Source organism: Capricornis sumatraensis, chromosome 7 (genome assembly GCF_032405125.1).
Source record: "Capricornis sumatraensis isolate serow.1 chromosome 7, serow.2, whole genome shotgun sequence".
NCBI classification, from domain to species: domain Eukaryota; kingdom Metazoa; phylum Chordata; class Mammalia; order Artiodactyla; family Bovidae; genus Capricornis; species Capricornis sumatraensis.
In genome coordinates, this window is record NC_091075.1 from 118,661,557 (window position 1) to 118,681,091 (window position 19,535).

General features: G+C 47.1%; 1 protein-coding gene across 1 annotated transcript in view; it reads left to right on the forward strand.

Annotated features, from left to right (window-relative positions):
- Positions 1-19,535, forward strand: part of POLN (DNA polymerase nu) — a 142,448-nt gene that overhangs the window by 72,902 nt on the left and 50,011 nt on the right. Inside the window, exons 15-17 of the mRNA XM_068974993.1 lie at positions 8,941-8,998; positions 9,902-9,976; positions 10,855-10,969. Of these exons, the coding sequence (XP_068831094.1) occupies positions 8,941-8,998; positions 9,902-9,976; positions 10,855-10,969 (248 nt within the window). The remainder of the gene's footprint in view (positions 1-8,940; positions 8,999-9,901; positions 9,977-10,854; positions 10,970-19,535) is intronic.

Sequence of the window (19,535 nt, forward strand, 5' to 3'; positions counted from 1 at the left end):
AAGGCCAGAACCAGGTCGGCAGGGAAGGGGCCATTGGATGTTGGCCGTGGTGTGACAACTGGCTTCATCAGCTGAAGCAGTGAGGGCAGGTAGCCCGAGGCTGCTGACGTAGGTCCCACCCCTTCCTGATACTGTGGGTTGGTAGGCTCCTCCTCGCAGCTGCTACCCAGAGTGGGAGGGGCATGACTGAGAAAAGTCAAGGAGAAAGGCTGGGCTTGGAGGACTGTCCGTCCTCTGCTGGGCGGTGCTTCTCCCCACGTCTAAACTGGTGATGAAAACACCGCTAGTCCACGTATTCATCCAAATACCTTCAGTTGCAAATCAGACTAAATTGACCTCAAAAATCTCAGCATACTGACTTAAGTTCAAGGAAGGGCTGACTTCAGGCAAGGTTTGATCTAGCAGTCAAAGTCACAGAAGCAGTCCAGCTTCTGTCCCCCATCTCCCAGCCTCTCTTTCTCAGCATCTTAGCAGGTCTTAGGGATACCAGCTTAGTTTCTCTCCAATGGAAATGAGCAGTGTCTCTCCATGCCCATTCCATGAAAGGAGGAGGAAACACCTTTTGCAGATCCCCTCAGCAAGCATCTCTTTGCATCTCTGTCTAGAATAGCCACTGGTCATCCTTGAGCTAGTCGACTTGGCCAGAGGACAGGCTCTGCTGGCTGATGGAAAGTGGGGAGGGGGACCCTTGTGAAAATCGGAGTGCCGTTTTCTAAGGAAAAGGAAAAAGAGCTGAGAGGCCCAAAGCAAGTGGCAAGGTTATGGTATTTTTCATGTTCTTAGCAGAAATAAGGGTCACAAATTTTAAATCTACTACATACGTTTAATTTAATCAACGTCTCTTTGAATGCACTAGAAAGGGATACTTGTTACTTATCTTTTTGCTTCTAGTAGCGGATGCTCTAGTCTCCCCTCCAGTGTGCCAGTTGCTCTTATGTTGTCCTCTGGTGAAGAGTCTCAGGAACTTGCCTTCAGGCTCAGACTGTGCCCCAGGAAGAGTCCTGCTCTCCCTGTCCAGTGTTTAAGCCCCGTGCTCATCTGTGCCTACCGGATGTCACAGTGGCTCGTTTGGAATAATCTAGTCTTGTTCTTTCCATTGTTGGTGTGTGAAATTTTCAGCTTTGCTTATGAATATCCCTCCCACGTGATAACATTTAAGTGAAGGTTGCTCAGTCTTGTCCAACTCTTTGCAACCCCATGGACTATACAGTCCTTGGAATTCTCCAGGCCAGAACACTGGAGTGGGTAGCCCTTGCCTTCTCCAGGGGATCTTCCCAACCCAGGGATCGAACCCAGGTCTCCCACATTGCAGGCAGATTCTTTACCAGCTGAACCACCAGGGAAGCCCAAGAATACTGGAGTGGGTAGCGTTTCCCTTCCCCAGAGAATCTTCCCGACTCAGGAATTGAACCGGGGTCTCCTGCATTGCAGGTGGATTCTTCACCAAACTGAGCTATCAGGGAAGCCCTGATATCATTTAAATATCTATCAAAATATTTATTAGCAAGATTTTCATAAGTTAGATAATTATGGCTAAATCTGCACCATTACTTGAACTCAAATGAGATTTTTAAACCTCTGTATTTTGTTATCTTAGTGACATTACTTTCCGTCTCTTATTTGGAATATAAAGGTCTGTCGCTTCATGGTCCTTGGACGAGTCACAGCCCTTCCGCGCACCTGCCTTCATGGGGCCCTGGCGGGTGGAGGTGATTAGGGGCAGGTACCACCAAGCCGTGCACACTGCTGATTTTTGTTCTATTCAAACTCATCTTTCAAAGCACTGGTTGTGACCTGCAGCTGAACAGACCTTCAGAGGCAAAGAGCCGGCCGGGAGAGGAGCGTGTTCTTGGAGTCACGCTGCCCGACCCCTGTGGCCGCACTCGGCCCGGCCTCCCTCCTCTGCTTGGCAGAGGCTCAGGCTCTCCCTGATGGCGAGCGAGCGCTTGGCCCGCTCCAGGCTGCCCGCACTGTCCCCCTGCTGGTGGCCCGGGTCTGTCCTTCCTCCCCAGGCAGCTCAGGCTCCTGTTCCCCTGGGGGCGGGGCGTGGGGGCGGGACTGATCCTTCCCCAGCCCCCGCCTCCTTGCGGCTCTCCCCAGCCCGGCGCCCCTCCCTCCTCTGGGCCCCCTGCACACGCCCCTTCCCCACCAGTAGCTGCCCACTCACATGCTCAGACTCTCACGTCTCTCTTTGCTTAGCTCTCCTTCAGATCTCTCAAAAAAAAACCCCCACCGAGTCGCAGTCCCTGTCTCAGACCCCTGGTCCCTCAGGCAGGACTGCACGTCCTGAGCACCAGCTCCCATGGGGTCCGCCTCCTGGTCTCCTCTCCTCTCCCCGCCTCCTCACCTCCCTCCATCCCCCAGCCTCCTGGGCCGCAGCCTGGGAGCCTCTCAGGTGCCCGCCCGATGCTCTTCAGGCCCACCTGCGGCCAAGGCTCTCAGGCTGAAGTCCGGACCCCCGCTCCTCCGCCCGCCTCCCTTCTTGCGTCTCCTCGCTCACTCCCAGAACCGCGGAGCTCGTGCCCAGCGGACCGAAACCTCTGCCCTCGTGGAGCCTGGGGGTGGAGGGCCCGAGACGGACAGCAAACACGCTCAACTAGCCGCGGTGTGGGAGGTGGTGAACCCTGGAGAACGCAGCGCAGGGGCGGGGCGGACCGAAAGCGCAGGAAAAGGCGGCGCTCGGGGCAGCGCTGATGTGGGAGGCGACAGCCGAAGGGAGCCCGCTCCTGGGGAGCTCGGTTCTTCATTGACCCCAACAGCCCCCGGCGGGCGTCCCACACAGCGCTCGGAAGACTGGGGAGCCGCTCCGCTGCAGAGCAGGGCAGAGGAGGCCGCGGCCCGCCCTGCGTTATCCGAGGGCGCTGCGGTCTCCGCGCCTGGGCTCCCATCGCCTCCGCGGCTGCCTGGAGCATGGAACCTGCGCGCCGATGCGCCAGCCGCAGTCCTGGGCAGCGCGGCTACCTTCTCCACAGGTCAAATCGGACCCTGTTTTTGGCATTTTGCTAAAACAACTGCTGACATTCTGATAGATGCCCAAGGAGAGACCTCAGATGCCGCCTCTGCACCTCGCCTGTCGCTGGACGTGGACTGAGGGCTGTTAGCATTGCGTTCTTCTAGATCAGTTCTCTTATTTTTCTTACACGTGCCCGAGTCCACTGTGAAGACAAATGCGGGCGAGTGCCCGTCGTCACCCCCCCGGAGCAGCGGGCAGAGGCTGAGGAAGGGACTCGCTGCCGAGCCCAGGCACTTCCCGCAGGGGATCTCGGTGACCTGGAGACTCTGGCGGGGTCTGCCACACAAAGGACTCGGAGGTGGTTTTCATTCATTTCAGTGTCCACATTAACAGCAGAAAATGTTATGCCCTACAGGAGAATGAAGTCTCACTTGCTTGCAGTTTCCATCGTCTGGGCACCTTTCCAGACAGTCCTCCTGACGTGTGGTCGCATCTGTGTGCCCACCACGCTGCACCCACTCTGCAGTGTCCCCGAGGCTCATGAACCTGCCCATGGCCCAGTGCACCCCCGAGGCTCATGGACCTGCCCACGGCCCGGTGCACCCGGGAGAGAGACATGGCCACCGATGGCGGGAGCCAGGTCTCTTGTGTTGGAGTAGGGAGGACTCTGGAGTGATCCACGTGGTGGTGGACAGAGCTGCAGGCAACGGGGTGGACTCCCGTTTACCTCCAGGCAGACACAGGTGGCCACACGCAGATGCCTTTAAACACACACGTCTCCTTGTTCTGTCAGCCTAGAGCACCCAGAGCAGTGACACCCCGGCAGAGAGCACACTCAGCACCCAGACCTCACGCCCGTTGGATCGTAGAAAAAGCAAGGGAGTTCCAGAAAAACATCTACTTCTGCTTCATTGACTACGCTAAAGCCTTTGACTGTGTGGATCAAAACAAACTGGAAATTTCTTCCAGAGATGGGAATACCAGGCCACCTTGCCTATCTCCTGTGAAACCTGTATGCAGCTCAAGAAGCAACAGTTAGAACCAGACATGGAACAGCAGACTGGTTCCAGATTGGGAAAGGAGTGCTTCAAGGCTGTATATTATCACCCTGCTTATTTAACTCCTATGCAGAATACATCATGAGACCTGCCGGACTGGATGAAGCACTAGCTAGAATCAAGATTGTGGGGAGAAATGTCAATAACCACAGATATGCAGCTGATGTGAAGAAGGCTGAGTGCTGAAGAATTGATGCTTTTGAATTGTAGTGTTGGAGAACACTCTTGAGAGTCCCTTGGACTGCAAGGAGATCCAGCCAGTCCATCCTAAAGGAGACCAGCCCTGGGTGTTCTTTGGAAGGAATGATGCTGAAGCTGAAACTCTAGTACTTTCGTCACCTCAAGTGACTAATTGACTCATTGGAAGACTCTGATGCTGGGAGGGATTGGGGGCAGGAGGAGAAGGGGACAACCAAGGATGAGATGGCTGGATGGCATCATGGACTCAATGGACGTGAGTCTGAGTGAACTAAGGGAGTTGGTGATGGACAGGGAGGCCTGGTGTGCTGCAGTTCATGGGGTTGCAAAGAGTCGGACACGACTGAGCAACTGAACTGAACTGAATGGCAGAAAGTGAAGAGGATCTAAAGAGCCTCTTGATGAAAGTCAAAGAGGAGAGTGAAAAAGCTGGCTTAAAACTCAACATGCAAAAAACGAAGATTATGGCATCCAGTCCCATAATTTCATGGCCAGTAGATGGGGAAACAGTGGCAACAGTGTCAGACTTTATTTTCTTGGGCTCCAAAATCACTGCAGATGGTGACTGCAGCCATGAAATTAAAAGACACTTACTCCTTGGAAGAAAAGCTATGACAAACCTAGACAGCACATTAAAAAGCAGAGACATTACTTTGCCAACAAAGGTCCATCTAGTCAAAGTTGTGGTTTTTCCAGTGGTCATGTACGGATGTGAGCGTTGGACCGTAAAGAAGACTGAGTGCCCAAGAATTGGTGCTTTCGAACTGTGGTGTTGGAGAAGACTCTTGAGTCCCTTGGACTGCAAGGAGATCCAACCAGTCAATTCTAAAGGAAATCAACCCTTAATATTCATTGGAAAGACTGATACTGAAGCTGAAGCTCCAATACTTTGGCCACCTGATGCGAAGAACTGATTCTTTGGAAAAGACCCTGATGCTGGGAAAGGTTGAAGGCACGAGGAGAAAAGGGTGGCAGAAGATGAGATGGTGAGATAGCTTCACCAACTCAATGGACATGAGTTTGAGCAAACTGCAGGGGATAGTGGAGGACAGGGAAGCCTGGCGTGCTGCAGCCCATGGGGTCACAAAGAGCTGGACACGAGTGGGTGAACAGCAACAAATCCTGTTTACAGTTGCATCAGAAACAATAAAACACCTACGAATAAGTTTAACAGAGGAAGTGAATTTGCACATCCTGAGAGGCAGTCCCTTGCTGGCCGGGTTCCGCCTTTGGCTGCTGCAGAGCTCCCTGTCTCTGTCCGCACCAGCAGTGCCCACGCCGCGGCTGACCTCCACTCCCCTCCCCTGGCTCTGTCCTCTGCGCCGATGCCGTCGGGTCAGTGAACACTCTCCCCAGGGAGTCAGCTTCCTCAGGACACCACCCCTCTCACTTCAACTCTGGCTCTGCAGACAGAGGGCTGTGCTCAGAAACTCGATTTCAGAGAAAGCAGCCTAGAAAGGGGAAAATAAAACAGTACCCATCCAGGAGAGAATGTAGCAAACACCGTTTCAGAGCAAGGCCGACGGCAGCAGCAATGGGTCACGCCGGCAGCAGGCACCCTTGGCCTGCTGGCAGGAGGAGGGCGCTTATCTCGGAGGCCTCCCTCCCCAAGCCCACAGCCCTGGTCTAAACAGGAGAAAAACAGCAAGCAGGTCCCAGCTGAGGGAACCAGACGACTGGACGTGATGTGGGTCCTGGGTAGGGTCTTGGGGCAGAAAAAGGACTCCAGGTGAAAACTGGCGAAATCGGAATCAAGTATGGAATTAGTAATAATGTATTGACGCTGGTTTCTTAATTGTGTCAAATGCCCTAGAAACGTAAGATGCTAGCAATATAGGCAACCCAGTGAGGGGCCTATTCTATGTTCCTAACTTTTCGGTAAGACTGTTCTACAATAAAATGGTTAGTTTTATTTAAAAAAATTACCTTGATAGAAGATTATATTTATAGAGTTTTTTATGTTCTCCATCAAAAGATTCTGGTTCTATCTTTAACAGCCGATTTAATTTTAATAACTTATCTCTAGACACATTTAGGACACTTCATTAAGGCAGTTCTGATTGAAAGTAATTTACTTTTTCTTACTTGGTGATTGTGCCTTCCTCTAGTCTCCAGGTAGCATTAACAACATTTTTATCTGGCTTGTTTTAAGATTAACTTAAGGGAACTAAGCCTTAAACTCTTCTTTCCCTGCAACTTGACAGTGAAAGACGGTGTTCAAGGTTGAGGTTCTCTGCCAGAGTCAGATGCCAGAGCCTCCCTTCTGCTCACTGTGGGCAGAGCGGCTTCCGTGTAATAACAGAAAAGAAGACGCCATTTGAGATGAGTGAAAGTTGCCTGGGAATTGAGCTCACATCTATCAGCCGTGGTGGGGGAAGAAAAAGCTATACCCTTCAAGCCCCTTCTTAGCATGCATTCTGTCATATGCTCAAAGGACAAAATATGCATTTTAACTTTCCTTAAAATGTTCAAACTATAGACTGTTATATAGTGTGCTATAGTGTATAAAGTGTGCTATACGGGTTAGATTTTTAGTGAAGTTTCTGTTATTTTGGGGGGGCTTCCAAATTGGTGCAGTGGTAAAGCTTCCGCCTACCAACACAGGAAATGAAAGAGACCCAGATTCATTCCCTGGGTTGGGAAGATCCCCTGGAGTAGGAAATGGCAACCCGCTCCAGTATTCTTGCCTGGAAATTTCTATGGACAGAGGAACCTAGCGTGCTGCAGTCCATGGGGTCACAAAGAGTCGGACACCACAGTGAGCACTCACTGTTATTTGATTATTTGTTATATTGTAAAACATAAAAAGTAGCACTTAATTATTAAAAAGTTTCCTTCATCTTTATCTAAAGGTAATCACATTTCTGCTTTCTCAGGACAAATAAGCTTCTTTATCCCTCTTTCCATTGGTAAAGCAACTTTCATTAAGCTGAAGTTTTATGGGCCGTGGAAGGGAAATGATTTTAGGAGCCGAGTCCTTGCTTGCCGGATGAACTTACACCAAGCTCTGCTCACCAAGGGCTTTTAGCCGAGCACGTTTAGTTACAGTCTGGTCCGATCCTAGTTTGACATGCCATTAGTTAGAGACCATATCCTATCTTATACAGCTATAGCCCCTGACAATACTCAGAGTGAGTTAATTTTGTAGAAGTCTGTTCTACATCTTCAAAGTCTCTTCCTAGAAAATGGAAATGTTTTAATATGAAAGAGTGTTGGACTTTTGTTGAATGCTTATGTCCTGTTGTGGTGAGGACGTGTTTTTGTCCTTTATCCTACTAATCTGGTGTACTATATTAATGTTTGGTTTTTTTTTTTTGCATTTCTGAGATAAGCCCCCGTTGGCTGTGTACAAAACCCTTTTTGTGTGTTGCTCGTTTCAGCGTGCTAATGTTGACTGAGGGTCCTTGTGCCTGTTTGTGGAGGATGTTGTATTTGGTGTCTGGTTTTAGCATCAGGATAACCCTTCATAGAGTGGGTTGGCAGGCTCCTCACTCTGCCATTCTGGAAGTACCTTCCATTGCTAACTTTTTTTGAGAGTTCTTTTTTTTTTTTTTTTGGCTGTACTATATGGCATGTGGAATCTAGTTCCCTGAACAGGGATTGAACCCATGACCCCTGCATGGGACGGCAGAGTCTTAGCCACTGAACCACCAGGGAAGTCTGAGAGTCTTTTATGTTTTGAATCCAACGTGATTTGCAAAAAACAAAAGTAAGTTTGATGGAGCCCAGTTTTTCATTTTCTTTATGGACCATTCTGAAGGGGTATATCTAAGAATTCTTTGTCTAATGCAAGATTACAAAGATTTTCTCTTAAATTCTCCTCTAAAAGTTTTAGAGTTTTGCATTTTGCATTTATATTTATAATCCATAATTTATAGAATCAGCTTGTTGATAACTAAGAAAAATACTGCTAGTATTTTAATTAGGATTGTATTGAATTTATAGATCAGTTTGGGAGTCATTGGCATATTAATGTTGAATGTTCTGATCCATGAACATGGTATATCTTTCCATCTATTTAGGACTATTAATTTTCTTTTATCAGGTTCTGTAGTTTTCAACATACAAGTTTATACCTGAATGTTTTGGGGGTGCTGTTATTAATATAAATGGCATTGTTTATTTAATTTCAGTGTCTGATCACTCATTGGCACTATGTAAAGATTGAATTGATTTTTATATATTGACTCTACATTGATACTTTGGTCTACCCACCCAAACTGTGTTTCAGTGTTAGTTGTATTAAGTGTTGGCACACATATGCATAATGCATTGGCGTTAGTTATTTTGTTAGTGTTTAATGAAGTGCGGCACATTTTAGGGGCCTCCCTGGTGGTCCAATGGCAAAGACTCTGAGCTCCCAATGCAGGTTCCATCCCTGCTCAGGGAACTGGATCCCAGATGCCATCCCTGAGAGTTCAAATGCCGCAGCTAAGACCTGGGGCAGCCAAATAAATAAGTATGTCTTTAGTTCTTCCAGTTTACTGCTACCAACCCATCTCTCTCCCCCTCCTCAGGCGTGCGTGTTCCGTCATATGACCCCATGGACTGCAGCCCACCGGGCTCCTCTGTCCATGCACTTTTCCAGGAAAAATACTGGAGTGGGTTGCCATTTCCTTCTCCAATAAAAAATATATATATTTTAAATGTAACACATTTTAAATACTGTTAAATGATTCAGATTAAGAGAAGATATTTCAGCTAAGGCAGTTTCCCCTTTATTATTCGCAGAATATCCAAGGTATCTCCAAGCACCCGATTCAGATAACTAAACCTCAAAATTTTAAAGGTAACACATTTCTTTTTACTTCACAAAAATCTTGAGCAACGTTTTTTTAAAAGCCTGGAAATGTTTGTAATTGTTTTTCTATCTAAGTAACTGCTTTTCTTTCCTGAAGTTCTCCTCTGTGTTTGCGTGACCGGGATTTAAATATACACTGAAAAACAAAACCCAGCTAAAGTGGCACGGCCCCTCCCCTCTAGCGGTTTCTAAGTGAAAATGGATGAAAAATTACCACAGGGGAGTGGGTCCCCTCCCACCGCCTCTCCCCCACCAGATTCACAACAGAGAAGAGAGAGAGAGACAATGGAGCTGGCTTGTATTAAGGTCTGAAAATTACTGGACGTGTTTGCAAAACGTAGTCACGCTCTTCTTTCTCTCGACCCACTCCACTGCCATGTGGGTGATGATATTTCTAAACGAGAAAAGGTCAAGTCTGAGCAAAGCCAGGCTCTGTGTCCCGTTCCCAGGAAACTCCTGCCCCCTTGGCTTCGGGAACTGCTGCTCCCAGAAGGCCGAAGCCAAGCAGTGAGGCGCCATGAGCTCCAGTGACGCGCACGTCGTTGCACGTGGACAGAGCTCCTGGGGGTGGGCAGCAGCTTGGCCTCCGCCAGCCCTTCACCGCACATTCCGTGGGAGACCTTCCCCGAAGGAGGCCTCCTGTCGGTGAGGCGCAGAGGGTCAGTGTTTGACCTTTTCTTCGCTAAGAATTCTAGACAGAACAGGAAATTTTAACAGCAGAAAATCTAGTTTGCTTTCAGCAGTCTTATGCTGTTTTAAAATTGCATTAAGAAAAAGCAGGAAAATATTCTTCTGACTTCCAAGTGATGTTAAAATAACTGTGTGTGAGGAATAGCTATGAATCAGCTCACGATCAGCTCACCAAGTGCTCTTGAACTCATAATGATTCAGGTGACGAGGACGAACTCAGCATCTCCCCAAGGACGGCATTTGTTTCATCCGAAGGCCACACCTTCCTGGCAGCAGGTACGCGCCAGCCACAGTAGACACACCGTGTCCCTGGGGCGCACGTTACGTGTTTCACGTGTTCAAATGCTTAGAAACTGAATAATCCAAAGGTGCTTACAGAACTCATTCTTGAGGGTAAACCCCGAGGCAGATATTTATACGAAGCCGAGGTTTCTCCTGCACAGTAGACGAGAGCAGCTCTGCCTCCTGGGCTGCTTCACGTGACTGCGTCTAGAGCCCAGATTCCCTGCCAGGCCCCCTCTGTCCCGCCCCCTGGCGCCCCTTCCCGCGCTGCAGCCATGCCGGCCCCTCTGCCCTCAGCCCCGCCGCCAGCCCCGCATGGAGACTTCTCCCCACGCGTGGTCTCGCTGCCTCCTCCAGCCTCCTTGCCTCTGCTACCTCGTCCCTTTCTCGAGGACATGCCACAGCAGCAACCCCCCCACACACACACACTCACTCTGGAGCCTCCTCCTCTCGATCTGCGTTTCCTGTTTTATTGCTCGCCTTCCAACACACCGAATAATTCACCCAAACCGTCTCCCTCTCCTCGAGTAGAAGCTCCACACGGGAAGGGACCATCATCTGTCTTGTTCGCTAGCATACCCCAGGCACACAGCCTGGCACAGAGAGAGCCCTTTCTGAACCTCTGATGTTCTGGTGACTCGATCAATGAGTGCGGCCCCCTGGAGGGCTTGCCAGCCTTACGGAAGAGGTCTCATGGACTCTTAGCCCCAGGGATGGCGAACAGCCCAGACGCCCAGGGGCCTGGCAGCTGGGAGGTGGGCGTGCCGACCTTGATTCCCCATGGGAGGGGAAAGTGAGGTCGCTTGGGCTGGGCGGCAACAATGAGGCGTGTGTGGATGGGTTCTGAATTAACACAGAGCTCTGTCTGACAGACTTTTCGCAGATTGAATTGCGCATTCTTGCACACTTATCTGGGGACCCAGAACTTTTGAAGTTATTCCAGGAATCGGAGAGAGATGATGTATTTTCCACCCTGACTTCACAGTGGTAAGATATACGCGCTCATAACAGTATCAGATCCACAGGAATGCAGGCTTGATTTTAAAAACCTGAAGTTGGTCCAAACCTGTTTTCAATAAGAAGTTATGTTTTTCTCTAGGAGTTAATCTTTTTGAAAAGAGCAGATAGCTGGATGCCAAGCGTCTCCTAAGTATGAAAGAGGTGGTTGTTCTTCAGCTCCAGAAGGGGCGTTGATTGCTGAGGAATGTACCAGAAATATCGAAAAATCAAAAGTGAAAGTCACGCGTGCCCTCCAGATGGGTGTCAGCCGGAGAAGACAGAGCCCAGGGCCTGCAGGCAGCCTGGTGGCGACCCCAGCGTTGGGCCCCTGCGCCCTCGGCTGCTGTTTGGGGGAAAACAAGCCTGCACTTAACTCCCGTCCCTTCTCACTGCCGGCTCGTTCTTGCTTTCTCGTTTGCCTGCCTAGGCTTCTCTTCTTTCAGTCTGAAGCCTGGGACTCCTCCCATCTAAGGCGATGAGCGCCTTTCTTGGGGATGCAGTTGTCCCGAGGTCCAGAGTCAGCAAGAGCAGGCTCAGAGCCTGCCGCCCCTCCCGCCCACCCCCAGCTCAGCGGCTCTCAGAGGCCAGGTCGACCCGGTGCTGCCAAGTCCTGGAGCTTGCTCCCCCCGCGGCTCCCAGGGAAAGGCCCTTCCCTTAGTGTGTCCTGTGTACTCTTAAAAACTGTGATATAATTCGCACACCATAAAATTCACCCTTTTAAAGTATACCGTTGAGTGGGTATCGGTACATTCACAAGGTTTGGCAGCCACCATCACTGTCTAATTCCAGAGCGTCTCCATTCCTTAAAGAGGAAGCCCACCCCCAGGAGTCAGTCCTCACCCTTCCTCCCCCGTGGAGAGCATCCGTCTGCCTTCTGTCTCTGCACATTCGGCTGCTCTGGACAATTCACAGTAAAGGAATCATACAGAGTATGGCCTTTTGTAACTGTCTTCTCTCACTGAACTTAATGTTTTCAAGGTCCATCCATGGCGAAGCATGTATCAATACTGCATTCTTTTTTATGGCTGAATAATATTCCTTTCTATGGAATAATGTATTCTGTGTATATAAAATTGTGGAAGAGAATGGAATTATGGAACTATATAATATATAAAATTATTGACTATATAAAATTATGGAATATATATTATATACATACTAATATATATTAGTATAAATAAGCAAATAATATTCCATATTCCATTTATTTATCCCTGTATCAGCTGATGTATATTTGGGTTGTTTCCACCTTCTGACTGTTATGAATAATACTGCTGTGAACATCCATGCACAAAACTTTATATGGAAATATGTTTTCATTTCTCTTGGATAGATACCTAGGAGTAGAACTTCTGAGTCATATGGTAATTCTATGTTTAACTTTTTAAAATTGTGGTAAAATAACAAAATTTATCATCTCAACCATTTTTAAGTGTGCAATTCATATCACAGCAGTAGCAACTATATTTAATTTTTTAAGGAACTATTGAACTAGTTTCCAAAATAGCTGCACCATTTTATACCCCACAAACAGTGCACAGGTCTCCAGCTTACCCACCTTCTTGCCAGCACCGGTTATCTCTGTCTTCTTGATTCTAGCCATCCCTGTGGGTGTAAAGTGGTACTTTGCGGTTTGGTTTGCACGGCCTTGCTGACTGCGGATGTTGAGGATCTTGTCTTATTCTCTATCGTTGTCTCTTTCCCTCTCCTACACCTTTACACAAATCCACCTGGGTGTTTTGCTCACCCCAGCTTTCTCTGTGCTTCTTCCCAGAAGACGCACTTTCTTCCATTTCAGCTTCTCTCCAGTAAGGATATAAGACAACATAAAATTTTCAAGGCATGGAATAGATTTAATAATACCCCTGCCCGCTTTCCAGAGGTGTGCAAAGTCTGAGAAAAGTGCTTCTACCCAGGCAGGAAGAGTGTTTTGCTTGCCTGGTTCACGTTTGCGCTTCACTGCCATCTGAGTGTGTTGATGGAATGGTGCCCTGGAGTTCTCCTTACAGTGTGTGAGAGAATCTGTCTGTGATTCTATGGGAGTGGTTGTGCATAGATCACCAAGGGTGTGTTTTGTGCAGCGAGCCAAGAGTGACTCTGGCTGTTGCTGACCAAGCGTTAGAGAAACACATTCTTGTCAAAGTGTCAGGCGAAGGATGAAGCTGAAGCCGAGCAGGAGGAGAGTGCACAGCACCTAATGTGCCATCAGGGAGGAGGAGAGGCCTCAGACGAGCAGCCTGAGCCTCTGCCGCAAGAAGCCCGAGAAGGATGAGGACGGAGGAAGGAGACAGTGGAGACAAGGGCAGCGACCCATGGAATTGAGAGGCAGAAAACAGCAGCAAAAAGCAGTGGGAAAGGTTGATTCTTCAAAGAAAATAAAACCATCAGACTCTAGCAAGACTGACAAAAGCAAAAATAGGGAAGACACAAACCATCAAACTCAGGATGGAATCAGTACAGGATGTTAGCACGTTATTACTAAACGGATTCTGCAGACATCAAGGAGACAGTAAGGAAATGCTATAAACAATTTTTGCTCAAAAATTCACAAGAAATGGATCGATTTCTTGAAAACCACAAACTATCAAAACCCCACTCTGATGAAATAGATAACATGAATATTCCTTGAACTTTTCATTTAAAATCTCCTGGTAAGGAAATCTGCAGGGCCAGATGTCTTCCATGGAATATTTTGCCAAATGTTAAAAGAATTAACACCAGTTTTATACGACCCCTTTCAGAAAGTAGAAGAGGAGCACTTCCCAGTCATACTTGAGAAGCTAGTATTGTCCCAATACCGAAACCAGACAAAGAGTGAAAACAGAATAAAACAAAGCCCCACACAGACCAATATCACTCCTGAATTTAGATGTGAAAACTCCTCAGCAAAATATTAGCAAACCAAATCCAACAACACAAAAATTTATACACTGTGTCCAAGTGGGATTTATTCCAGATGGGCAAGGCTGGTTTAATATTAGAAAATCAAACAGTGTGGTCCAATATATGATCAGGCCAAAGAATAAAAATAATATGATGATATCCATTGACCCAGACAAAGCACCTGACAAAATCCAGCACCCGTTCATGGTGAAAACTCTTAGGAATTTAGAAATACAGGGGAGCAACTGCAGCTTGATAAAGAACGTCTATTAAAACAAACTACAGCCAACAGCGTATTACATGGGAGAAGGCTGCATGCCTTCCAGTCCAGGTTGGATGCATGAGACAGGGTGCCCAGGGCCGGTGCACTGGGATGACCCTGAGGCATGGGATGGGAGGGAGGCGGGAGGGGGGTTCAGGATGGGGAACACATGTACACCCATGGCTGATTCATGTGAATGCATGCCAAAACCCACCACAATACTGTAATTAGCCTCCAATTAAAATAAATAACTCTTAAAAAAAGATCAGTAACAACTTATTAGTACTGAATGTGGAAGTTCTGGCCACTAAATGAGTCAAGGAAAAGAAATAAATGGTATACAGATTGGAAAGGAAGATATAAAGCTGTATTTGTAGGTGGTATGATTGTCTAGATAGGAAGTCTTCAGTTCAGTTCAGTCGCTCAGTCGTGTCCGACTCTTTGCGACCCCATGAATCGCAGCACGCCAGGCCTCCCTGTCCATCACCATCTCCTGGAGTTCACTCAGACTTGCATCCATCAAGTCCGTGATGCCATCCAGCCATCTCATCCTCTGTCGTCCCCTTCTCCTCCTGCCCCCAATCCCTCCCAGCATCAGAGTCTTTCCCAATGAGTCAACTTTTTGCATAAGGTGGCCAAAGTACTGGAGTTTCACCTTCAGCATCATTCCTTCCAAAGAAATCCCAGGGCTGATCTCCTTTAAGAGGGACTGATTGGATCTCCTTGCAGTCCAAGGGACTCTCGAGAGTCTTCTCCAACACCACAGTTCAAAAGCACCAATTCTTCAGCACCCAGCCTTCTTCACAGTCCAACTCTCACATCCATACATGACCACTGGAAAAACCATAGCCTTGACTAGACGGACCTTTGTTGGCAAAGTAATATCCCTGCTTTTCAATATGCTATCTAGGTTGGTCATAATTTCTCTTCCAAGGAGTAAGTGTCTTTTAATTTCATGGCTGCAATCACCATCTGCAGTGATTTTGGAGCCCAAAAAAATAAAGTCTGACACTGTTTCCACTGTTTACCCTTCTATTTCCCATGAGGTGATGGGACTGGATGCCATGATCTTTGTTTTCTGAATGTTGAGCTTTAAGCCAACTTTTTCACTCTCCTCTTTCACTTTCATCAAGAGGCTTTTTAGTTCCTCTTCACTTTCTGCCATAAGGGTGGTGTCATCTGCATATCTGAGGTTATTGATATTTCTCCTGGCAATCTTAATTCCAGCTTGTGCTTCTTCCAGCCCAGCGTTTCTCATGATGTACTCTGCATAGAAGTTAAATAAGCAGGGTGACAAGATACAGCCTTGACGTACTCCTTTTCCTATTTGGAACCAGTCTGTTGTTCCATGTCCAGTTCTAACTGTTGCTTCCTGACCTGCATATAGGTTTCTCAAGAGGCAGGTCAGGTGCTCTGGTATTCCCATCTCTTGAAGAATTTTCCACAGTTTATTGTGGTCCACACAGTCAAAGGCTTTGGCATAGTCACTAAAGCAGAAATAGATGTTTTTCTGGAACTCTCTTGCTTTTTCCATGATCCAGCGGATGTTGGCAATTTGATCTTTGCTGCTTCTGCCTTTTCTAAAACCAGCTTGAACATCTGGAAGTTCACGGTTCACGTATTGCTGAAGCCTGGCTTGGAGAATTTTGAGCATTACTTTACTAGCATGTGAGATGAGTACAATTGTGCAGTAGTTTGAGCATTCTTTGGCATTGCTTTTCTTTGGGACTGGAATGAAAACTGACCTTTTCCAGTCCTGTGGCCACTGCTGAGTTTTCCAAATTTGCTGGCATATTGAGTGCAGCACTTTCACAGGATCATCTTTCAGGAATAGAAAGAGCTCAACTGGAATTCTGTCACCTCTACTAGCTTTGTTGGTAGTGATGCTTTCTAAGGCCCCCTTGACTTCACATTCCAGGATGTCTGGCTCTAGATGAGTGATCACACCATCGTGATTATCTGGGTCATGAAGATCTTTTTTGTATAGTTCTTCTGTGTATTCTCGCCCCCTCTTCTTAATACCTTTTGCTTCTGTTAGGTCCATACCATTTCTGTCCTTTATTGACCCCATCTTTGCGTGAAATGTTCCCTTGGTGTTTCTAATTTTCTTGAAGAGATCTCTAGTCTTTCCCATTCTGTTCTTTTCCTCTATTTCTTTGCATTGATTGCTGAGGAAGTCTTTCTTATCTCTTCTTGCTATTCTCTGGAACTCTGCATTCAGATGCTTTTATCTTTCCTTTTCTCCTTTGCTTTTCACTTCTCTTCTTTTCACAGCTATTTGTAAGGCCTTCTCAGACAGCCATTTTGCTTTTTTGCATTTCTTTTCCATGGGGATGGTCTTGATCCCTGTCTCCTGTACACTGTCACGAACCTCATTCCATAGTTCGTCAGGCACTCTATCTGTCAGATCTAGGCCGTTAAATCTATTTCTCACTTCCAGTGTATAATCATAAGGGATTTGATTTGGGTCATACCTGAATGGTCTAGCGGTTTTCCCTACTTTCTTCAATTTGAGTCTGAATTTGGTAATAAGGAGTTCATGATCTGAGCCACAGTCAGCTCCCGGTCTTGTTTTTGTTGACTGTATAGAGCTTCTCCATCTTTGGCTGCAAAGAATATAATCAGTCTGATTTCGGTGTGGACCATCTGGTGATGTCCACGTGTAGAGTCTTCTCTTGTGTTGTTGGAAGCGGGTGTTTGCTATGACCAGTGCATTTTCTTGGCAAAACTCTATTAGTCTTTGCCCTGCTTCATTCTGCATTCCAAGGCCAAATTTGCCTGTTACTCCAGGTGTTTCTTGACTTCCTACTTTTGCATTCCAGTCCCCTATAATGAAAAGGACATCTTTTTTGGGTGTTAGTTCTAAAAGGTCTTGTAGGTCTTCATAAAACCATTCAACTTCAGCTTCTTCAGCATTACTGGTTGGGGCATAGACTTGGATTACCGTGATATTGAATGGTTTGCCTTGGAGAAGAACAGAGATCATTCTGTCGTTTTTGGGACTGTATCCAAGTACTGCATTTCAGACTCTCTTGTTGACCATGATGGCTACTCCATTTCTTCTGAGGGATTCCTGCCCGCAGTAGTAGATATAATGGTCATCTGAGTTAAATTCACCCATTCCAGTCCATTTTAGTTTGCTGATTCCTAGAATGTCGACGTTCACTCTTGCCATCTCCTGTTTGACCACTTCCAATTTGCCTTGATTCATGGACCTGACATTCCAGGTTCCGATGCAACATTGCTCTTTACAGCATCGGACCTTGCTTCTATCACCAGTCACATCCACAGCTGGGTATTGTTTCTGCTTTGGCTCCATCCCTTCATTCTTTCTGGAGTTATTTCTCCACTGATCTCCAGGAGCATATTGGGCAGCTACTGCCCTGGGGAGTTCCTCTTTCAGTATCCTGTCATTTTGCCTTTTTATACTGTTCATGGGGTGCTCAAGGCAAGAATACCCCAAAGATAATGAAATACTTACTTCAGTTGGCCTTCCCAGGTGGTGCTAGTGGTAAAGAACCCGCCTGCCAGTGCAGGAGATATAAGAGATATGGGTTCAGTCCCTGGGTCAGGAAGATTCCCTGGAGTAGGAAATGGCAACCCTCTCCACTATTCTTGCCTGGAAAATTCCATGGACAGTGGAGCCTGGTGGGCTACAGTCCATAGCATCGCAATGAGTCAGACATGACTGACGCTACTTAGCACACACGAACGCAGGTATTCAATTAACAAAATATGTGTAGGATCTGTATGTCTATAACTACAAAATGCTGATGAAAGAAATCAAAGGTTTGATAAGTGGAATGACATCCTGTGTTTGCGGAATGGAAGCCACAAGAGAACAAATGTGTCATTTCTCCCTGAAATGATCCGTAGGCTTAATTCGGTCCCTATTAAAACCTAAGCAAGTTTTGTAGACAAGGACAAGCGGACTCTACAATTTAAATGAAGAGGCATGGCCCTAGAACACCAACAACAGTCTTGGCAAAGCGGAGAGTGGGAGGGGTCATGCCTGATATTAAGACCTAACGTGCAGCAATCAGGAGGGTGCGGTGCTAGCAGAGGAGCCGATACACAGACCCACGGGACAGAGAGAGAACCAGACACAGTCCACACAAGCAAGCTCCACTGATTCCAGGGAACGTATAAAGTCCCAGACAGAAAATAATTCCCTTCCGATTCACGCTGAGCTGATCACTCACAAAGCCAACTTGAAAAGTTCATTTCTATATTGGATATTGTATATGTCTTTCCTGCATTTTTAAAAAAATCTTGTACTAGTTTTGGGGAGCACTTAAAAAATAAGAAGCTTTTAGTATTTGCATGATGGTTGCTTCTAATTTCCTACCAGCAGCGGTAATCCAATGCTTGTGACTTACACTATAATTAGTTGCTTTGGAAATGATTTTTGTGTTCCAAACAGAGGACTAGAATAGCACGTGGTGAGACAGCCGCAGGATCAAACACACTCTTAAAAATGCTTGTTTCATGTAAATGGCTTATTGTTTGAAACACAAAAAGTGAAAAGGCAATTCAGTGTTGTATTCTGAAATATGTAATAACATTTTCAAAGAATGACAATTTTCTTGAAAAACCTTTGAAAATATGTAGATTATATATAAAAATGGAGACTTGGGAGAAGCCTTGGAGATCATCCGTGGAGCTATGATGTGCCTGATGAAAGCCTTGATTCCCAGAGAGCCAGGCCTGCCCCTGGCCCCACGTATGAGCCAGGCCAGGCCTCAGAGCCACCTCCTCCAGGTCCAGTGTCATCACCTGAGCTCAGAAGACAACCTTCTGCGTGGAGGTGGTGTCCTTCCCGGTAATCACTATGTATGTGCCCGATTAGATGGTTTCCTAAAAGCTTTACAAAATGCAGATAAAAACCATTTCTTATCAGTTGAAAGCTCACCTCAACATTTTCAGATTTGAAGCTTAAAAAATAATTTTCACTGCAGAATATATTAGTTTCTCTCCTTCTTAGGACTCTTCTTGGGTGCTTCTCTGAGATATTGTCTCACAGGCAGGTGTGGTGGATAGTGTCGCAGGTTGCTCCCCTTCTCTGGGGAACGATGGTGCTCCCCTGTCCGGTAGATGTCAGACTTGGGTGTGTGATTTACTCTGGCTAATGGCAGTACGCAAAAGGGACATGGGTCACACCTACACCGAGGTTTTAAGCAACTGCACGTTTCGTCCATCTCTTTTCTCTCTATTTTGGCAAAATTGACAGAGGCTGCTCGGTCGTCCTGCATTATAAATGGTGGGCCAGCCCTGCGAAGGGAAGGAGGTGACGATGCAAAGCGCGGCACTCTTGCCGCTGGTAGTGTGGCTTCAGAGTGACTTATGTGGTGCTATAACTTGGCCTGTCATAGAGTCTACAGGACTGGGTGCCAGGAGTGAGATACCACT